General features: G+C 38.1%; 2 protein-coding genes across 14 annotated transcripts in view; one reads left to right on the top strand and one right to left on the bottom strand.

The window, feature by feature from the left end:
* Nucleotides 1-16,483, bottom strand: part of FAM149B1 (family with sequence similarity 149 member B1) — an 86,488-nt gene extending 70,005 nt beyond the window's left edge. For 5 of the 7 annotated variants that reach the window (XM_019444512.2, XM_019444514.2, XM_053909538.1 and 2 more), the window contains exons 1-3: nt 16,249-16,483; nt 10,255-10,359; nt 8,189-8,318 (exon numbers count right to left, since the gene is read on the bottom strand). In XM_019444512.2, the coding sequence (XP_019300057.1) occupies nt 8,189-8,318; nt 10,255-10,359; nt 16,249-16,295 (282 nt within the window). In that variant the 5' untranslated portion in view covers nt 16,296-16,483. Of the gene's footprint in view, nt 1-8,188; nt 8,319-10,254; nt 10,391-16,248 lie in introns of all 7 variants that reach the window. The other 2 variants (XM_019444515.2, XM_053909540.1) reach the window with 2 other exon arrangements.
* A 58-nt stretch (nt 16,484-16,541) lies between these two features.
* Nucleotides 16,542-18,854, top strand: part of ECD (ecdysoneless cell cycle regulator) — a 53,778-nt gene continuing 51,465 nt past the window's right edge. For 4 of the 7 annotated variants that reach the window (XM_053909535.1, XM_053909536.1, XM_019444505.2 and 1 more), the window contains exon 1: nt 17,926-18,140. In XM_053909535.1, the coding sequence (XP_053765510.1) occupies nt 17,936-18,140 (205 nt within the window). In that variant the 5' untranslated portion in view covers nt 17,926-17,935. Of the gene's footprint in view, nt 16,727-17,125; nt 17,144-17,925; nt 18,141-18,854 lie in introns of those variants that run through there. The other 3 variants (XM_019444508.2, XM_019444509.2, XM_019444510.2) reach the window with 3 other exon arrangements.

Here is an 18,854-nt window from a genome sequence, read left to right as displayed (position 1 = left end):
ATTTTTTAAAAAATCCATTTGGCAATTGTGTCTTTTTAGAAATTTGTCAATTATATCTAAATTATCTAACTTCTTGGCATGAAGTTGCTTATTACATTCCCTTAACCTTTTAGTTTCTGAAGGATCAATAATTATGACCCCCTCATTCATTTCTAATCTTGTTAATTGTGTCTTTTTTCTTGGGAAGACTAAAGACTTGTCAATTTTGTTGAATTTTTTTAAAGAACCAACCTTTGACTTTATTTATTTGTCTCTATTTTTGTTTTCTATTTCATTAATTTCTACTCTCATCTGTATTATTTCTTTCCTTCGGCTTGCTTTTGATTTAATTTACTCTTTTTTAGTTTCTAAAGGTAGAAGCTTATGTTATGGATTTGAGACCCTCTTTTTTTTTCTGTAGACTTTTTCTATTTTTAAAATTATATTATGCATTATATTAGTTTCAGGTGTAATGATTCAGTATTTATATTGTGAAATGATATATTGTGAAATGTATATATATGAAATGATATATTGTGAAATGATTGCAGTAAGTCTAGTTAATATATGTCACCATACATAGTTACAGAATTTTTTTTCTTGAACTTTTAAGATCTCCTCTCTTAGCAACTTTCAAATATGCAACACAGTATTATTAACTATAGTCACCATGCTATACATTACATGTACATAACTGGAAGTTTTAAATTTTTGACTCCCTTTACCCACTTTACCTACCCCCCAACTCCCACCTCTGGCAACCACCAATCTGTTCTCTGTGTCTGAGTTTGATTTTTCCCCCTACAGTATTTAAAGCTATTAATTTTCCTCTAAACACCACTTGAGCTATGTTCTACAAATTTTGATATTTTGCTTTTCCCTTTTCATTCAATTCAAAATATTTCCTAATTTCCCTTGTAGATTTCTTCTTCGACCCATCAGTTAATTAAAAGAAAACTGTTTAATTTCCAAATCTTTGGGGATATCCCAAATTTCTACTTAATTCCAGCGTGGTTGGAGAACAAACCTTGTATAGTTTCAGTCCTTGTATTAGTCCTTGTTTTAGATAAAAAAGAATATATATTCTGCTGTCGTTGTGTGGAATGTTAGGTCAAGTTGATTAATAGTGTTATTCAACACTTCAATAGGTTTGCTGATTTCCTATCTACTTGTTCTCTTTTTAATTTTTTTTCATGTTTATTTTTGAGAGAGAGAGAGACAGAGCATGAGTGGGGGAGGGGCAGAGAGCGAGGGACACACAGAATCCAGAGCAGGCTCCATGCTCTGAGCTGTCAGCACAGAGCCCAACGTGGGGCTTGAACTCACGAACCATGAGATCATGACCTGAGCCAAAGCTGGACGCTTAACCGACTGAGCCACTCAGGCACCCCTTTGTCTAGTTGTTCTATCAAGTATTGGGAGTGGGGTATTGAAGTCTCTGGGTATAATTTTTGTGTTGTCTGTTTCTCCTTCACTTCTGTCAAATTTTACTTCATGTACTTTATGGTGCTTTAAGGCTTGTACTTAGATGTGTATATATTTGTACAAGCCTTTTTTTTTTTTAATGTTTGTTTTTATTTTCGAGAGAGACAGAGCATGAGTGGGGAGGGGTAGAGATAGAGGGATACACAGAATCCGAAATAGGCTCCAGGCTCTGAGCTGTTAGCACAGAGCCCAATGCGGAGCTCGAACTCACAGTGAGATCATGACCTGAGCCGAAGCCAGACACTCAACTAACTGAGCCACCCAGGCGCCCCTGGCTTTTTCTTTTTTTTTTTTTTTTTTAATGTTTATTTGAGACAGAGTGAGTATAAGCAGGGGAAGAGCAGGGGGAGGGCAGATCTCATGAACCAAGAGATCATGACCTGAGCTGAAATCAAGAGTCAGATGCTTAACTGACTGAGCCAGGTGCCTCGAATTGGTCTTTTATCATTATGAAATGTCTCTTTGTTTCTAGTAGTATTGTCTTTATTTTGTCTGCCTTGACTTTTTTTTTTAGTTTTTTTTTAACGTTTATTTATTTTTGAGAGAGAGAGAGAGAGAGAGAGCATGAGTGGGGGAGGGGCAGAGAGAGCGGGAGACACAGAATCGGAAGCAGGCTCCAGGATCTGAGCCATCAGCCCAGAGCCCGACGCGGGGCTCGAACTCACGGACCGCGAGGTCGTGACCTGAGCTGAAGTCGGACGCTTAACCGACTGAGCCACCCAGGCGCCCCTGTCTGCCTTGACTTTTAATTTCTGTGCCCTTTCATTATTTCCTCTGCATTTGCATGCTGCATGGATATGTGGAGAGTTTATCAGTGCCTATGAGTATCTTATTTCCCGGGTTTCCTTGATAAATTTCTGGGTAGTCTACTTTTTTGCCCTAACCAGTACTAAATCCACAGACTATCTGAGCCACTATTTGCCTTGTTTGTATGCCACTGAGTTTGCTACTGTTACTGATGATGCCATTGGGGTATCAGTTTGTGTCCAGGTTCCACTCCAAACTACTGAGCCCTCTGGTGGTGAAGCTGCTAGTTGTCACAGCTTGCCTCTTTGTAGTAGAACACATTCTCACTGTTCTTAACTCATGGTTCTAATGATTTTCATGAATAACTGCTTCTCTGTTAAGTTCAATTAACAGAGAATTTGGTCAATTCCAGGGCTCTGAAATGGTTGCTTGTGACTTTTTATTGTTGCTTTTGGGGAAAAAGACTTGTCAAGGTATTCACTCTGCCATACTAGAAGTCCCAACTCATAATTTTCTTTTATGATATGTTTTTCTCAGGTTTGGGCATCAATATATTATGATGGCTTCATAAAGTGCATTAAAAATGCTCCTGTTTTTTGGAAAAAGCTGTGTGACTTTTATTTCTTCCACAAAAAAATGTATGATAGATTCAGTAGTGAAACCATGTAGGCGTAAAGCTTTCTCTAAGAGAGTTGTTTGATTCAGTTTCTTTAAGAATTTTACAAGTATTCAGTTTTGAGGAATTTTCCATTTTATATAAGTTGCAGAATTTATTGGCATAAAACTGTTCCTATTCTTTTAACGTCTGTAGGGTTTGAGGTGATGTTTACTCTTTCATTCATGATATTTGTAATCCGTGTTTCCTTGCTTTTTCTTGACTAGTATCACCAGAGGGCTTATTATTAATCTTTTCAAAGGATCCTTTTCAAAGGATCAACTCTTGGACTTGTTCATTTTCTCTTTTATTTATCTGTTTTCCTTTTCACTGATTTTTGCTCTTCATTATTTCTTTCATTCTTCTTTCCTACCATTTTAAGCTAGAAACTTCAATTATTCATTTCAAAGCTGTATTCTTTTCTAAAATAGGCATTTTTTAAAAAATTTTAAATTTTTTAATGTCTTTTATTATTTTATCTTAGAGAGAGCAAGAGCGAGCATGAGTGAAGGAAGGGCAGAGAGAGGGAGACACAGAATCTGAAGCAGGCTCCAGGCTCTGAGACCAACATGGGGCTTGAAGTCATGAGCAGTGAGATCATGACTTCAGCCAAAGTTGGATGCTCAACTGACTGAGCCACCCAGGCCCCCCTAAAAAAATTTTTTTTAATGTTTATTTGTTTTTGAGAGAGAGAGACAGAGTGTGAGCAGGGAAGGGGCAGAGAGAGACAGGGAGACACAAAATCTGAAGCAGGGTCCAGGCTCTGAGCTGTCAGCACAGAGCCCAATGCGGGGCTCGAACTCATGGACTGTGAGATCATGACCTGAGCCAAAGTCAGATGCTCAACTGACTGAGCCACCCAGGTGCCCCAGGACTGATGTTCTTGTAAGAAGACATGCCAGAGGTCTCTCCATCTGTGAGCATGCCCAGAAGAAAGGCCATATGAGGACACAGTATGCTAGAAAGAGAAGCCTCGCCAGAAACCAACTCAGACGGCACCTTGCTTTTAGACTTCCAGCCTCCAGAACTGTGAGAAAATAAATATCTGTTGCTTAAGCCACATAGTCTGTGGTGTCTTGTTATGGCAGCCTGGGCTAAGACAAACTGCCTCTTTTATTGCTAGGGAATAGTCCTCTTTCATAGGGCAAACTCAGTGTTTTCAAGTTTAGTTTGTCTCATATTATAACCATGTCAGCCTACTGTGTTCATGGTATATCCTTCTCTGTCCTTTAAATTTCAACCTAATGTGCCTTTATATTTACAGTGCATTTCTTCCATATAGTATACAGTTGAGTTTTGCTTTTTATCCATTCTGACAATCTCTGCATTTTAATTGGAGTGTTTAATCCATTTACATTTGTTTTAATTGTTGACAAAACTGGGTTAAATGTACCATCTTGCTACTTCTTTTCCATTTGTCCCTTCTGTTTTTTGGTCCTCTCTTGTTCCTTTCTTTTTTTTTTTTCCCCCTGACTTATTTGATCAACAAATCAAGTATTTCTTAGTTTTCCATTTTATTTCCCCAATTGGCATAACTTATTCTTATAATTTTTTAATGCCTGCTCTAGAGCTAATATCATGCATTCATAACATATTGAAGTCTAGTTAGAGTCAGTATTTTACCACTTCATGCCTTCTTCTTCACACTTCCCATTTCTCTCTTGATACCTGACACTTCACAAATATAACAGCCTTATAACAGAATAATTCCATTTACAACCACCTATCCTTTGAATTGTATTTGTCTCATCTTTCACTTCTATAGGTATAAACTCTATCTTGCATAAAGAAGAAATCACCAAAAAATATAGACTTTTGTATTTACCCGCTTATTTATAATTTCTGGTGCTCTTTATCTCCCCCTGACCTGCATATTCCAGCTACTTCATCTTCCATGAACTCTGATCTCTGTTCCTCAGCACAATAGGACCACCATGCCTTGTTTGGACTCTGGCTCACAAATCCACAGTCAGAAAGTTATCCCCAGTTATCCCCAGTCAGGAACCAGGGTAAACAGGGGCTCACCTTATGAGTTTCCTTTCTCAGGGACTGTAAATATATACTGGGCAGTGCAATAGGGTTTTCTAGTTATTTTGGCAGTATAACAAGTACTCCCAAACTTACTGACTTAAAACAGCAACAATCATGTATTATCTCTCCCGGTTTATATAGGTCAGGAATTTTTAATCACAGCAGGAATAGCTTATCTCTTCTCCACAACATCTGAGATAAAGCTCTTAAAAACATCTTGAAAAACATGAAGGCTTGGACCTGAATTCATTTGAATGGTCATTCACTCAAATCTCTGACAATTGATGCTAGCTTTCAGCTGGGGGCTTCAGTTCATTTCCACATGGGTTTTTCCATGTGGTCTGAACTTCATCACAACACAGTGGCTACAATCCAAGGCCAAGTATCCAGAGAGAGAGAAAAAGAGGCAGGCAGAAGCTGTGTTACTTTCTAACCTAGAAAATCATGCAGCATCACATTCACTGCATGCTAATGACTGAGGCAAATGATCCATTCAGATTCAAGAGGAAAGAACATATATCCTATCTCTCAATGGAGGAGTATCAATATCTTGTAAGAAGAGCATCATGTGAGATGGGATATATACTGGCATTTCTTTTGAAAATACAGTGCCACAGTGGGTGTTTTCAGGCGGGGGAGCAGGTTGTTTCTGGGTGTTGGAGCACAAGTAAGATGAAGAGGATGTCCATGTGGGGAGTAGCCAGCTTGTAATGTTGGAACCAGAATGGAGAGAAGAAAGCTACTATGTTGGGAGCAGGCAGCCTCACACAGGGTGACAGTCCAAGCAGGATGAAGAAGGTGTCTGTATAGAAGTCAGGACTACACTGGGTGTCTGACTCTGAGCAGGGTGAAAAGAGCACCAAATGGGTAAAAGGATGCAGGGGGTAGTGACCCTGTATAGGTTGTTGAAACATCTGTGAAGTAAGAAGGGTATTTGCAGAGGTTAGGAGGCAGTAAAATTAATAGGAAACTGGTTACATTCAGGAGGATTTATCAAGTAAATTACCTACTCTGACATACATGTGATACCTGCAATGAAATGTTTGTGTAATATAAGGAAAATATCAACATTATTTATATCCTAACTAGAAACCTTGAAAAAGCATGATCATAACAATAAATGTCAATGATAAATGTATTCTTCAAAAAATTAAAATGGTTTTAATTCAACTCCTAGGTATATACCTAAGAATATTCAAAAACATATGTCTACAGAAAAACGTTCACACAAATATTCATAGTAGCATTATTCAAAATAGCCAAAAAACCAAAATAACCTAAATGTCCATCAACTGATGAACAGATGAACAAAATTTTGGAATTTTTTGGAATAATATTCATCAACAAAAAAGAAGTACTGACACATGCTAAAACATGGATAAATCTTGAAAATATATGAAGTGAAATAAGCCAGACACAAAAGGTCACATATTGTATGATTCATTTATATGAAATGTCAGAATAGGCAATCCATACAGACAGAAAGCAGATTGGTGGTCCACAGCGGGTTGGGGGACTGGAGGGTTGGAAAGGGACAGCTAATGCATATGGGACATCTTTTGGGGGTGATAAAAATGTCCCGAAATTAGACATAGTGATGGTTGCACAACTTTGTGAATATACTAAAACCACTTAACTGTTCACTTTAAAAAAGTGAATTCTGGGGCGCCTGGGTGGCTCAGTTGGTTGAGTGTCTGACTTCGGCTCAGGTCATGATCTCACAGTTTGGGAGTTCGAGCCCCGCGTTGGGCTCTGTGCTCACAGCTCAGAGCCTGGAGCCTGCTTCCAATTCTGTGTCTCCCTCTCTCTCTCTGCACCATCCCCACTCATGCTCTGTCTCTCTCTGCCTTAAAAATAAGTAAAATATTTTTTTAAAAAAAGTGAATTCTATGTTATGTGAATATCACAGTTAAAAATAATAATAATAAATCCAGTGAAAGTTTAACCTAGTATTAAATAAATGAGAAATCTATTAAAACATATAATAACATGTTAGAAGTTTTAAAAACATGACAAAGAATATAAATTTTTGCCAGAAGCCAACATTATCCTACAACTCAGTTCCCTTAAAAAACAGGGACTGTACCTTTACACACCAGCAATAAATAGATTAAAAATGTAATTTCTAGGGGCGCCTGGGTGGCTCAGTCGTTTAAGCATCCAACTTTGGGTGAAGTCATGATCTCACAGTTTGTGGGTTGGAGCCCCGCATCAGGCCCTGTGCTGACAGCTCAGAGCCTGGAGCCTGCTTCAGATTCTGTGTCTCCCTCTCTCTTCTCTCCCCTGCTTGTGCTGTCTCTAAGATAAATAAATGTTAAAAAAAATTTTTTAATGTAATTTTTATATTATACCATACAAGGTACCTAGAAATAAATACTCAACAAGTGGAACTTTATGGATACAATTATAATAATTTATTAAGATATATTTTAAAAATTAATATTAAATGAAAAGATTTATGGCGTGCCTGGCTGACTCAGTCATTAGAGTATAAGACTCTTGATTTGGGGGTTGTGAGTTCAAGCCCTGTGTTGGGTGTAGAGATTACTTAAATAAATAAGCTTTAAAAAATGCAAAGATTTATATATCAAATTCATGAATAGAAGAACTCAGTATCATTAAGATAGCAATCCTCCCCAAGTTGACCCATGCAATTTAACAAACAGATTCTAACATATATGTAAAGGATTGGCCAAGAGAATTGTGAACAATGCCGTAAGAATTCCCTACCAGATATTATGGATTAGAAATAAATAAGTCAATCTCATCTCAACACCCATTAAATAATGACTGAATAACATTTTGGGTAGATATCTTTAGTCCTTTTTTCTAATATATGTATAAACAAAAATATATGTAAACTCAAATTAGAACCACACTGTACATACTATTTTTAATCTGCTTTTTTCATTTAACAATATATCATAATCATTTTCCCAGTCTATAATAGCTTAATAATCAACCTCTAAGAACAATTTAAACAACAAGGTAACATTAGTGGTGGAGAGACACATTAGTGTACTGCACACAGCAAAAGGAGTAGATCCAGGGCCCAGATCCATATTAATATGCAACTGTTTAAGTCAAACACTAAGTACCTAAAAGGATTAACTACTATATCCATAAAAGCAAAGCAAATACTGAAAGAGGGTAAAAACTGATGAGAAATATTAAAATGTAAAGAAACCATGAAGGAAAGTAAAGGAATGAAATATACTGACAAAACTGATAAATCCTAACTCCCAGAATAGTCTGCCAAGAACTCCATCAGACCAATAACCAACAACTCACACCATATCCCCAGGAGAAGTCCGAGCTGCCTTCAGTGGAGATCCCTGTGCCTGTATAACTTGGAAAAGCAGATCTTGAATTCCCAGTGTCAGCTGATGTAAAAGGTGATTCTTGTGTGATGTCAGACTCACTAAATGCCCAATTTGGAAGGAAGAGAGAAAAAAGAGAAATTCTTATATTTCCTCAAGTTTCTGTAGCATTAACTATTCAGCAATTTACTAGATGACAAGCATATACACAAATATATCTATCCACAGGAGAAAAATAAATGAAGAACTTATCAATTAAGCATCATGGAAAAATCCTACCTAATTCCTGCAGAATTGATGACAGTGATTCTAAATAATTCTAGTGGTGGTTTACAATAAATATTTTTTAATATAATCTATTGTCAAATTGACTTATATACAACACCCAGTGCTCATCCCAACAGGTGCCCTCCTCTTTCCCCTCTTTCTCCACTCTCCCCCACTCCCATCAACCCTCAGTTTGTTCTCTATATTTAAGAGTCTCTTATAGTTTGCCTCCCTCCCTCTCTGTTCATAACTATTTTTTTCCCCTTCCCTTCCCCCATGGTCTTCTGTTAAGTTTCTCAAGATCTACATATGAGTGAAAACATGGTATCTGTCTTTCTCTGACAGACTTATTTCACTCAGCATAACATCCTCCAGTTCCATCCACGTTGCTGCAAATGGCATGATTTTATTCTTTCTCACTTCCAAGTAGTATTCTATTGCATATATAAACCACATATTCCTTTTTTTATTAAAAGATTTTTTTTAATGTTTTATTTATTTTTGACAGAGAGACAGAGCATGAGTGGGGGAGGGGCAGAGAGAGAGGGAGACACAGAATCCGAAGCAGGCTCCAGGCTCTGAGCTGTCAGCACAGAGCCCGATGGGGGGCTCGGACTCACAGATCGCGAGATCATGACCTGAGCCAAAGTCGGACGCTCAACTGACTGAGCCACCCAGGCACCCCAAACCACATATTCTTTATACATTCATCAATTGATGGACATTTAGGCTCTTTCCATAATTTGGCTATTGTTGAAAGCACTGCTATAAACATAGGGGACATGTGCCCCTATGCATCAGCACTCCTGTATCCCTTGAGTAAATTCCTAGCAGTGCTATTGCTGGGTTGTAGGGTAGTTCTATTTTTAATTTTTTGAGGAACCTCCACACTGTTTTCCAGAGTGGCTGCACCAGTTTGCATTCCCACCAACAGTGCAAGAGGGTTCCCATTTCTCCACATCCTTGCCAGCATCTGTAGTTTCCTGATTTGTTCATTTTAGTCACTCTGACCAGTGTGAGGTGGTATCTCAGTGTGGCTTTGATTACAACAAATACTTTAACATTCTACTTATAACATCTACCTTTGAAAACTAAAAACATTTCAGAAGTATGAAAGTAATATCTGGACTTGTGTGGCACTTTTACAGTTTACCAAGCACTTTTATAGATATAATCCCATTTATTCCTCCCAACAACTTGGTGATGTAGAAGTCAACCCCATTTTAAAGACAATCTATTGAGTTCTAGGTTTTGAAATTAGTTTTTATGATTATAATTTTTCTATACCACATTGCTTCTCAGAACCCTCTTTGAAGTTACAGAATGATAACTGCAGCTAATACTCACCATATGCCAATTATTGTGCCAAGTTTTACATATTTTATCTCATTTATATTTACAACACTCTTTAAGAGATACTGTTATCTGGTAAGTAACTTGCCTAATGTTACTCAGCTAGTAAGTGGCAGAACCAGGATTAAAAATCAGATCTGTTAGACTCCTCCTGAGTCTTGTCTTTTAACTATGTAATAATACTACTTTAAGGGTTATAAGTATGATGTTTTCATTAGCTGTTCCAGAATAAAAGTTGAATGGTACTGAAAATGCGATAAAAGTCCTTGTTTTGTTTCATTAGTTCAAGATTAGATATCAAGCCCAAGCCAAAACACACACACACACACACACACACACACACACACACACACACACACAAAACACTTTTGCCATTATGCAGTGTAATAAGCAAACAAGTACAATTTGTGTTGTTACCTTTGGGAACTCGTATCTTTTTCATGGCTGTCATTGGTAGAAGAAATTTCATCCAGCTGCTCTGGAAGGGGATGATGATTAATAGCATGTTTTGTTATTCCTTTCCTGTGAAAGATTTTTTAAAAAGTTATATTTCCTGTAAAGAAAAAAACATACTTTCAGCAGCTTAACCTACAAGCTAATCACCTAATTCCTGCTGCTCTGGGACTGCACTGTCCAATACAGAAGCCGCTAGCAATTAGCAGTTAAAGTGTGGTTAATTGGTGTGATGAGCATCATTGGATGTTGTATGGAAGTACTGAGTCACTATACTGGGCACCTGAAACTAGTATCAGACTGTACGTTAACTGGAATTCACACAAAAACTTTAAAATTTGGTTAGTCAAAAATGGGATGTGCTTTAAGTTTATAACACACAGGATTTTGAAGGCTTAGTATGACAAGGACGTGTAATGGATCATTGATAATTTTATCTTGATTACATATTAAAATGATAATATTTTGGATATACTAGATTAAAAAATATATTCTTAAAATTAATTTCACTTCAAATTTAAAATATAATAAGTTATAATCAGATACCTATTAGAATAGCTAAAACAAAATATGGTAGTAACACCAAATGCAGGCGAGGATGTGAAACCAGATATCTCATGCTCTCCTGGTGGAAATATAAATTGGTACAGCCACTCTGGAATAGTCTCATAGCTTCTAATAAAACTAAACACATGCATTTACCATAAGACCTAGCCATTCACTCTTGAGAACTGATCTCAGAGAAATGAAAACTTACGTTCACACAAAAATCTGTACACAAATGTTTGCAGCAGTTTTATTTATAATTGAAAAAAAATGGAAACTGAAATGTCCTTTGATGGGTGAACGGTTAAACTCTGATATATCCACATGATTAATAAGATTGAGCAATAAAAAGGAGTGAACTATTGATACATGGAACAACTTGGATGGATTTCAAGGTGAAAAAAGCAATCTCAAAAGGTTACATACTATATGATTCTATTGATATAATGTTTACAAATGACAAAACTATAGAGGTACAGAAAATATTAGTGGTTACCAGAAGATGGAGAAGGGAGTGGAAGTGACTATAAAGGGGTACACAAGGACATTCCTTGGTGGTGAGAAAAAAGCCATCTTGATTGTACTGGTGGTTACACAGTTCTATAAATGAGACCAAACTGCACAGAAGTCTATATACACATACACAAAACAGTGGATATAAAAACTGATTTAACAGTATTGTACCAATATCAGTTTCTTGGCTTTGACGCTATACTAGCTACATAAGTTGTCATCTTTGGGGGAAACTGGGTGAAGGGTTCATGGGACTCTATGTACTATTTTTGTAACTAACAGTGAGTCTATAATTAGTTGAAAATAAAAAGGCAAAATATTAATTTTACCACTTTCTATTCTTTTAATGTGACTATCTGAAAATTAAAACTTATATATGTGGCTTATATTATATTTCTATTGGACAGTGCTGCTCTAGGGAATTCAACATGTACATTAGAATAAACTAAGGGGTTAATTATTTTATGTTCGAGTCTTAATCATCCATAGTAGGCTTTCCTCCCCCACAAAATTCTGTAATAAATTAAGTTTAGGAAACATGATAGTCTAAACAAAGTACACAGGCTTCTTTATAAAAGGTCTTCTCAGGGTCTTTAATATGCCAATGTATATTATAAATCTCTAATATTCTTATTTCACAGAAAGGAAAGTGAAGCACAGAGAGACTAAGTAACCTGCTTAAGGTCATATGTCTAGGAAGTGATGGAGCCAGGATTCAAATCCAAGTACTCTGGCTCTGAGGCTTCTCAGAGCAAATGAATAATTTGAGAGTTTAATTCACTAAAGAAATAGAAAGCTATATCTATTTCTATTTCACTATTTTCACTAATAGAAAGCTATATCTTTCATATATAAAGATAAAGCTAAGGGACCCAGCAGCAGAGCTTTTACTTTAAATTATTTCTCAAATGGTAGGGATGGACAGATGATTAAGAGACAGATGAAAAGGTGCTCAACATCACTCATCATCAGAGAAATACAAATCAAAACCACAATGAGATACCATCTCACACCTGTCAGAATGGCTAAAATTAAGAACTTACGCAACAACAGATGTTGGCAAGGATGAGGAGATAGGGGAACAATTTTGCACTGTTGGTTGGAATGCAAACTGGTACAGCCACTCTGGAAAACAGTATGGAGGTTCCTCAAAAAATTAAAAATAGAGCTACCCTACAACCCAGCAATTGCACTACTAAGTATTTATCCAAAAGATACAAAAATGCAATGTTTATAGCAGCACTATCAACAACTGCCAAATTATGGAAAGAGCTTAAATGTCCATCATCTGTTGAATGGATAAAGAAAATGTGATATATATACACAATGGAATACTACTCAGTGATCAAAAAAGAATGAAATCACCATTTGCAACAACGTGGATGGAACTAGAGTGTATTATGCTAAGTGAAATAAGTCAGAGAAAGACAAATACCATATGATTTCACTCGTGGAATTTAAGAAACAAAACAGATGAACATAGGAGAAGAGAAGGAAAAATAAGATAAAAAGAGGAAAGCAAACCGTAAGACTCATATACAGAGAACAAACTGAGGGTTGCTGGAGGGGTGTTGGGTGGGGAGATGGACTAAATGGGTGATGGGCATTAAGGAGGGCATTTGTTGGGATGAGAGCTGGGTATTACATGTAAGTGATGAATCACTGGGTTCTACTCCTGAAACCAATACTACACGGTATGTTAACTAACTTGAATTTAAACAAATTTACTTAAAAAAAAAATGGTAGGGATGGATTTGTGGAGAGCTATTTTTTACTCCTCTTATTCAACAATCCTCGAACCAAAAGTTGTCTTTGAGACAGTGGCAGTAAACAGAAATGTGGATTCCAGCTACAAGACAGAAATTTAAGACATTTTTTAGTCTGTCAAAGAAATCTCTATAAAATGACTGTTAGGGGCGCCTGGGTGGCTCAGTCGGTTAAGTATCCGACTTCGGCTCAGGTCATGATCTCGAGGTTTGTGAGTTCGAGCCCCGCGTCCGCTTCTGTGCTGACAGCTCAGAGCCTGGAGCCTGCTTCAGATTCTGTGTCTCCCTCTCTCTCTGCCCCTCCCCTACTCATGCTCTGTCTCTCTCTCTCTCTCTGTCAAAAATAAACAAGCATTAAAAATTTTTTTAAATAACAGATAATACCAAAGAAATATTAAATGTAATAGCATTGTTTTTACATAAGAAAATGCATTTTTAGAGATGCATACTGCAGTATACAGGGGTGAAATGATAGTGTCTGGGGTTTTGCTTCCTTATTTACAGATGATGGACAGAGAGGCTGAAAAGAGATAAAGAATATAGATGAAGCAAATATATCAATTTTTGATCGTTATTGAATTTGGGGGATAGGTGGTTCAATATATTATTCACTATACATTTATATTTGAAACATCACTTTTTAAAATTTTATTTTTATTTTTTAAAATTTACATCCAAATTAGTTAGCATAAAGTGAAACAATGATTTTAGTAGATTCCTTAATGCCCCTTACCCATTTAGCCCATCCCCCCCTCCCATAACCGCTCCAGCAACCCTCAGTTTGTTCTCCAGTTGTTCTTGAGTCTCTTCTGTTTTGTCCCCCTCCCTGTTTTTATATTATTTTTGTTTCCCTTCCCTTATTTTCATCTGTTTTGTTTCTTAAAGTCTTCATATGAGTGAAACTTATCACTTTTTAAGTATTAAAGCTGTATGTTGAAAACTTTTTATTTCAAGCTCTTTTCAATATCTATAATTTGGAACTATTAGGGAGAAAAGGAAAGTTACTTCTTCAAAGCAAATTATCATAATGCCAAAAGTAAAAATTGCTTTTATTTTACTATCATTTAGATACATATAATCTTCATTATCTTCATTATTCACATCATATTCTCCTAGAGAATCACCTTTGGAGAGAGTGGTCTTTAAGGAGTATCAAGACAACAATAGAGAACAAGTAACAGAACTATACTGGATCAGTAATTCTGGCCCACTAAGTGCCTACCAGCAATTTTTTTCACAAAAGATTTTTTTTTGCTACTTTCAGAATGGTCAGAACTAATTATAAAAGCAGACTTTTAGCTAAGACCTGTTCCCTTTGTTTGGAAAATGACTTTCTTCTTCCTACTTCCTAAAAAGCTTATTATCTGAATTGCTACTGTGTAGATATCCTATTACTTAGTAGATAATAAGCTTCTGTAAGGCAAGAAGAGATCACAGATTTTCTTTGTATGGCTATTGTAGCAAGTAAAGATGGGAAGGGGCAAGAAAATTGCCAATTACTAAGGATCTACCCTGTGCCATTATTTTATTTCATCTTATTTATTTTATTTTATTTATTTTATTTTATTATTTCTTAATGCTTTTATTTTTGAGAGGGAGAAAGAGACAGAGCTCCAGCAGGGGTGGGGCAAAAAGAGAGAGGGAGACACAGAATCCGAAGCTGGCTCCAGGCTCTGAGCTGTCAGCAACCCATGAACCGTGAGATCATGACCTAAGACAAAGTCAGATGCTTAACTGACTGAGCCACCTAGGCGCCCTTGTGCCATCATTTTAGATATGCTTTTAGATAAGGTGTTAGTCCTATAGTCCAGAAATGAATGCTCAAATATTTAGTAATTTGCTTAAAAGACACATGGCTAGAGAAGAGCTTAGCCAGAAACCCAGAGTGACTGAAAATTCCACGCTTGTTATTATCATATATACTTAGCATATTTTTTTAATTTTTTAATGTTTATTTTTGAGAACACACACACACACACACACACACACACACACACACACACACACACAGAGTGTGAGTGGGGGAGGGGCACAGGGAGGGGGAGACAGAGTCTGAAGCAGGCAGGCTCTGAGCCCTCAGCACAGAGCCTGATGCGACCCTCGAACTTAAAAAGCACAATACTATGACCAGAGCTGAAGTCAGATACCTAACCAACTGAGCCACCCAGGCGCCCCTATACTTAATACTTAATTAATAAATGTATAATTGCTAAAATTACATAGCTCAATGGAGAAAAAAAGTTGGGATTTGAGGATTAAAAGGCCAAGCTCAAAACCTATTGGTTTTATAATCTTAGGATGTGTAACCTTTCTGATGTTTCAGCTTCTGAAAAACTGAAAGCTAATCATATCCATCTTACAGAATTGTTGCAAGGGATCAAAATGTGAAAGTCTTTTTGAAAGTGTAAAGCATTAATAAAAGCAGGACATTATCATTACTTGCTAAATTACAACACCTCACCAAGGGTGGGAGGGGTGTATTTCAGCTGCAATATATGCTCTCTAAAGCAAAACTTATCCTTAAGGATTCTGATGTTTAATTACAAAAATGAGGAAACAGAATGTATAATGATTATGACCAAGGCTTCAGGATCAGATTGACACCAGGTTTGTGTGCTCCACCACTTCCTGGCTGTGTAATCTTTGGCTTGCTACAATCTTTAAAAATCTGGGTTCGTTATCTGTAGAATGTGCAAAATAATATTCTCTATTCTGGTATCCTTCCTAATAGGATTAAGTGAGCTAATGCATGTAAGCAGCTTTGCACGGTGCCTGGCACTAGATGTATTCAACTTTTTTGTAGCACTCAGCTATTAGTAACTTCTCGATTCGTCAATGGCCATTGACAGTGAGGCATGAAACACTGAGTAAGCTACAAATGCCAAAGACCCAGTCCCTGAGTTCAGGAAGTGCAGCCCAAGAGGGCCAAGCCCTAGGACAGCACAGGAGACATGCCCTTAGCTGGAGATGGAGGTGGAAGGAGAGCGTCCAACAAGGCTGGGAGGAAACAGTTCCTTCCCCTGCCCTGAGAAAGGAAAGGTGGGAAGCGCTGCTTGGAAGGGGTCCCCAGAGCGCCCGCTGCCCGCCTCAGCCTCCCACGGCCCCGGTTAGGATGGCTGAGCAGTCCACTTACAACTCCAAGCTCTGTGGCACCGCCTTCCGGGTGTATCTGGAGATCATCCTCCTCTTCCTCCTCTGCCGCGGAGGGGGCGGGCACGCCAGGGTCGGGGCCTCGGGACCTGGCCCTGCCGCCGGCTCCGGCCCGGCCCCCTCCCGCCACCTTCCGGCCCCGTCACGCCCCGTCGCCTAGACTCCGGACCGCCACCTCTCCAGGGTCCCCACCCCTCTAGCCCTCCGCCCTGCCTGCTTCCCCGCGGGGGCGGAAGTGACGAACGCACCTGAGCACCCACCTAATGTTCCCGCGGACGCGCAGCAGTGACGTTGCTGGGAGTTCCGGGGCGAGCTGGTGTTTCAGGGGTGTCGGCTAACCTCAAGCGCCCGAGAAGCGTCTGGCCTGACCTTGGGCCGGACTTGGACTGCTACTGACGCGGTAGGAGGGGCGGTCGAGGAAAGGTGCCGCAGCCGAGACGCGTGGGGCAGGCCCGAGGATCGTAAGCGGAATTGGCTTCAGTTTGTCGGATGGAGGGAGAAAGCGTAGTCTGAGTCAAGAGCGCTAGACTCCAGCTCAGCCCTCTACAGCTTGGTCTCTTCTCTTTCTGTGCTCTGGTTTTCTCACCTGTACAGCAAGGAATTAGGCTGAGTGGTCTCGAAGCTCCTTCCAGTTCTGACACTAAATTCTTCATAAAAATGTGTGCTTGGCATTATGGGGCGGGTGGACAGAATTATCTGTCGCTCTGGCTTGAGAAGCCAAATGATTTGGACAGACTGCGGTGACTGGATGCAGGTTCCTCTCGACTTCGTTTTATTAGCCCATTAGAAAACCGAGTAAGGATAAAAATCGAATTGTGCCATACAGTGGACCATCCAGTACAGTGCCTGCCTTTACCAAGCCTCATCTGGCAGCAATAGTGAGCTAGCACTTTTGTTTTAAGGAAAACCCTTAGAAAATAGATATCTATCTACCTGCTCTTAATATACTGGAGCTGTACCCCCTGAGACCTGAAAAGGGAGCAGTTTTAGGACAGCTGTAGGATCAAGAACCGTGGGCAAATTATTTTGGGGTGAGATGATAGGACATGAATGTTTTGTATTCCCCTATGCCATACAATATTCATAAAAAGAGGTTGAAATTTTGCAGCCTAAGGGAGATTGCTCATAAGAGCTTTCAAATAATAACAGTTTAAACTGGGGGAGGATTTTAGAAATGAAAGAGTAACATTCTCATTCTACAGTTAAGGAAAAGGCCCCAGAAAGAGAAAGTGAAGTGCCGAAAGTGACAACTAATTAGTGGCGGACCTGGGACTTTTGATAGTATTGAAACATAAAATGTTATTGTAGTGTTTCTCAAAGTGTGCTACACACACTGCTGCTAGTACAAGGGCAAACATTTTTTTAAAATTCTTACACGCCTATTAATTTGGGAGTGTGACACTGGATTCCCATTTACTGTATTATATCAAAAGTTCTTTTAATATAATTTCAAGTGAAGAACATAATTTTCAGCATAAAAACCTCATTAAAAGAATATTAAATAGGTGTTACTATTAATGCTTGATAAAGTCAAAAAATTTCAATGATAGTATGTGGGGAACTGAATTTTGGAAAACAATGGAATCATCTAGAATAGTTTGAGAATTTGGATATTCTGCATTATTCTATGTGGTTTATGTTATTGAAACTTTAAATGTAGTTTTCAAAGAATGGAAGAAAATATGAAGCTTGCTACAGTGGAAGACACTGTGGAGTATCACCTATTCCTGATACCAGATGAACCAAGAGACCCAGAAAAACACAAAGAGATTCTTCAAAAGTATATTGAGAGGATAATGACCCACTTTGCACCTATGCTGGTCCCCTATATCTGGCAGAATCAGCCTTTCAATCTCAAATACAAACCTGGAAAAGGTATGGCTCTTTTACTTGATTTGATACATGTGAATTTTAATTCTGACAACAGTGATGTGTAATAGTCCATAGTTCATTCAGTGTTGTCAGGAGATTTATAACCTGAACTTTTTAGATTAGTGATGCTTGCTTATATTTGGTTAAGCCCTTAAACTAACCAAAAAAAATTTTTTTTAATTCATTTGATGAAAGCTTTCTAATAGTAATTACCTTAGGAACCTAATACATACTCAAAATGACTGAACCGTGGCTATTCTTTGGAACTTTACTTTACTATGCTAGAATGTATCTGGGTACCTGTACTAAACAGGTCAGGCATCTGCTTCCTTAACCATAGCTTCCTTTAGTGGTTACTCTGTATTCCTCGCTCTTGATCATGGGTTTCGTAGGCTGCCTTTTTTCACAGAGTTGGCTCTACCTGACTTATAAAGAGCAATCATTGGGCTTAATGACCATTATTTGCCTCTCAGAAGTATTTTGAGGTTCTTTCATGCTTCCTTGTGTTGTTGGTGCTTAAGATCTGACCTCTGGCCAAGTATGGCACTTTTTCTTATCATTTCATATAGCTTTAGTAAAATGACTCCTGAATAGGTGACCAAGGCTCTGCTCCAGGGTCTTATTTCAGGAGTCTAGCATCTTTTGATACTGTCAGTCTAGGTCTTGATTTCGTGTTTATCTGTTATCTTTTGGTTAGCAGTTGCCACATGTCTTCCC

This window comes from Panthera pardus, unplaced genomic scaffold (genome assembly GCF_024362965.1).
Source record: "Panthera pardus isolate Hobbes unplaced genomic scaffold, ASM2436296v1 HiC_scaffold_22, whole genome shotgun sequence".
NCBI lineage: Eukaryota > Metazoa > Chordata > Mammalia > Carnivora > Felidae > Panthera > Panthera pardus.
This window is presented reverse-complemented; position numbering and strand designations above follow the sequence as displayed.